The sequence below is a fragment of the Symsagittifera roscoffensis genome, chromosome 10 (genome assembly GCF_963678635.1).
Source record: "Symsagittifera roscoffensis chromosome 10, txSymRosc1.1, whole genome shotgun sequence".
Taxonomy (NCBI): Eukaryota; Metazoa; Xenacoelomorpha; order Acoela; family Convolutidae; genus Symsagittifera; species Symsagittifera roscoffensis.
The window spans coordinates 40529530-40532319 of record NC_087071.1 but is presented as its reverse complement, the minus strand read 5'-3'; the positions used below and the strand labels follow the sequence as shown (position 1 = coordinate 40532319).

At 44.7% G+C, this 2790-nt stretch overlaps 1 protein-coding gene across 1 annotated transcript; it reads left to right on the top strand.

Annotated features, from left to right (window-relative positions):
• Positions 1-1674: 1674 nt before the first annotated feature.
• Positions 1675-2358, top strand: LOC134855063 (uncharacterized). Its single transcript, XM_063871442.1, has one exon. It carries the CDS (start codon positions 1675-1677, stop codon positions 2356-2358), a length of 684 nt encoding a protein of 227 aa, XP_063727512.1.
• The last annotated feature ends 432 nt before the right edge of the window (positions 2359-2790 follow it).

Sequence of the window (2790 nt, the reverse complement as noted above, 5' to 3'; positions counted from 1 at the left end):
ACATCCCTGCATTACAGAGCAAGTATCCGTACCTTGTTCCAATCAAACCAATTGTGTATAGCTACGCCGATGTAGACTTAATAATTGGTCAAGACTCCTTCCATGCTCTTCGGCCTGAGGAGTATTTCATGACTGAGGCCGATCCAAACACTTCGCCCGCCGCGGTTTGCCTTCCAATTGGCTGGGTCTTGAGCGGCCCAAATGCCGACATCTACTGGTTTCCTTTCTACTTGTTTCAAGTGCAATACGGATGATACCGAAATAGCTTGTCAAATCAAACGCTGGTATGAAATAGAGTCATACGGAGCCTACAAACAGGTCGACCCCCGTTCAGCCGAGGACTAAAGGGCGGCTAAAATACGTGATTCCTCCACCGTCCATGATGGATCAAGATACGCTGTAGGTATGCTTTGGGCAGAAGAATCTATCATGTTACCAGACAATTATTATTCCTCTTTGGTTCAGTTAAAATTGTTGGAAAAACGTTTAGCGAAAGATCCTCACTTAAGGGATCAATACTCAAAAACTATCGAAGATGATTTGAGTAAAGGATACATGATTCAAGTTCCTCCCCATAATTTTTCGAACCGCAGCATACGCGAGTGGTATCTTCCTCACCATCCCGTGGTGAACCCAAAAAAACCTGATAAAGTGAGGCGTGTCCTTAACGGAGCGTCTAAAGTCCACGGTACGTCATTGAACAAATCGTTGCTAGTAGAACCCGACCTACTGCAAAACCTTGTGTTTCTTCTCCTCCGTTTTCGTCAACATCATTTGGCCGTATCGGCTGACATTGAAGGGATGTTCCTACAAGTCGGCGTCCTTCCAGAGGACCAACCATCTCTTCGTTTTCTGTAGCGGGAGGACCTCACAGCCGATGTGGTTGTACACCAGTACACCAGACATATCTTTGGAGCGAGAGATTCGCCAACGTGTGCAAATAATGCATTGCAACGGTCTGCAATGGAAAATCAGGCAATGTTCCCAGACGCAGTGTCCGCATTTCTAGAGAAATTTTATATGGACGACTACCTAGACTCCTTTGAGGACCCTGATGTTGCATTTAAAATGAGTCAAGAGTAGATTACTGTGTTAGCTCTAGGTGGTTTTAAGTTAACTAAGTTCATAAGTAACGTAACTAAATTTAATAAAGAGTTAAACCCGCCCCAAAGCGCGCCGCAACAGGAAATTAAAAATATGGTAACTTGTGGGGATGATTCTTCCCATGTTCTTGGTATGAAGTGGGACCATATCGACGACACTTTGGTCGTAAGCCGTGGTGTCAACCGTGAACTTAAAAATTCGATAACACAGCGAACAGTGTTAAGTTTTGTTTCTTCCGTTTTCGACCCCATAGGTCTCGTAGCGCCCTATACCGTAAGAGCGCGATTTTTGTTGAAAGAAATCTGGCGCATTCATGGCCAACAATGGGATGATGAGCTACCCGTTGATATCAAGACAAAATTTCTTGCCTGGCACTCTGGTTTGCCATCTCTAGGAAAAATGAGTATAAAGCGCAGCTACTTCTCCACACCAGTCGATTGGGTTGAGTTACACATGTTCGGTGACAGCTCAGAAGAAGTTTTTTGTGCTTTAGTTTTTCTTCGCGCCCGTGTGAAAACTTCACTCGAAACACAAGTTGCCTTCGTCTTTGGAAAAGCTAGAGTCGCGCCCATGAAAGCGCTTTCCATCCCGAAGCTTGAACTGCAGGCGGCGTTACTCGCTACCCGCTTGAAGGAAGATGTCCTCAAAGCTCTAACCATTCCTGTGTCAAACACTTTCATGTGGACTGACAGCACCACTGTGCTCCAGTGGTTAAACTCAGGTAGTAAGCAACCCACTTTCGTGGCAAACCGTATTGGAGAGATTCTGGAAAGTACGAACGTAGACCAGTGGTTTCACGTCTTAAGTGGAGACAACCCTGCTGATACGGGAACCAGAGGAATCTCAGAGGAGTCCTTAAAAACAAGCAGCTGGGTAAACGGGCCAAGTCTGCTGAAAAGTGGCGAGTGGCTTTTCAAGCCGAGCATAGAAGTACTTAAGAAAATCCACCTGGCTGGTCCCACTTGTGACCCTAATGAAGGTTTAGAGCAGGCCTCTAATTTTTCAAACGTTGCACAAAAACAAAAACAACCCATTTTATTTGCATGGGAAGAATTCAGCTCGTTTCGTAAACTTCAGCGAATGGTTGCCTTCATGCTCAGACTTAGTCCGAAACACCGGGACTACCGCACTAAAGTCAAAGAAATAACCGATCCGGTTGAATTAGAAAACGCCATACAACGACTTTTGTTGATTTTCCAAAAGGAATCTTTTGAAGCGGAATATTTACTCCTGTCCTGCATCAAAAACCGTTAAAAAGTCTAGTCGTATCGCACAATATGCACCGTTTATGGGTTCTGCATTCCTCATTCGTTCAACTGGGCGAATTCGCCGCCTAGTTGAAACTGATTATGACACAAAACACCCCATAATCCTTGATGGAAGGCATACTCTGGTGAAATTGTTCGTAAGTGATATTCATTATCCTTATCAGCACCAGTTCTTAGACCACCTACGAGCTGTAATTCACTTAGAGTTCGCAATATTGAACCTTCGCTCTTTATTAAAGTCCATTGAAGTCCACTGCCTTATATGTAGGAAGCGCAAAGCCAAAACTGTCACACCTATGATGGCAGAGCTTCCAGTTGAAAGGCTTGGTTAACGCCAGCCTCCCTTCACAAACTGTGGTGTTGATTATTTTGGACCCTTTTCCGTCTCAATCAGGAGCAGTTCTGTTAAACGATGGTG

Bases quoted from the DNA above. Each gene is read 5' to 3' on its own strand.
- LOC134855063 (XM_063871442.1), top strand. From the start codon at position 1,675: ATGAAAGCGCTTTCCATCCCGAAGCTTGAACTGCAGGCGGCGTTACTC.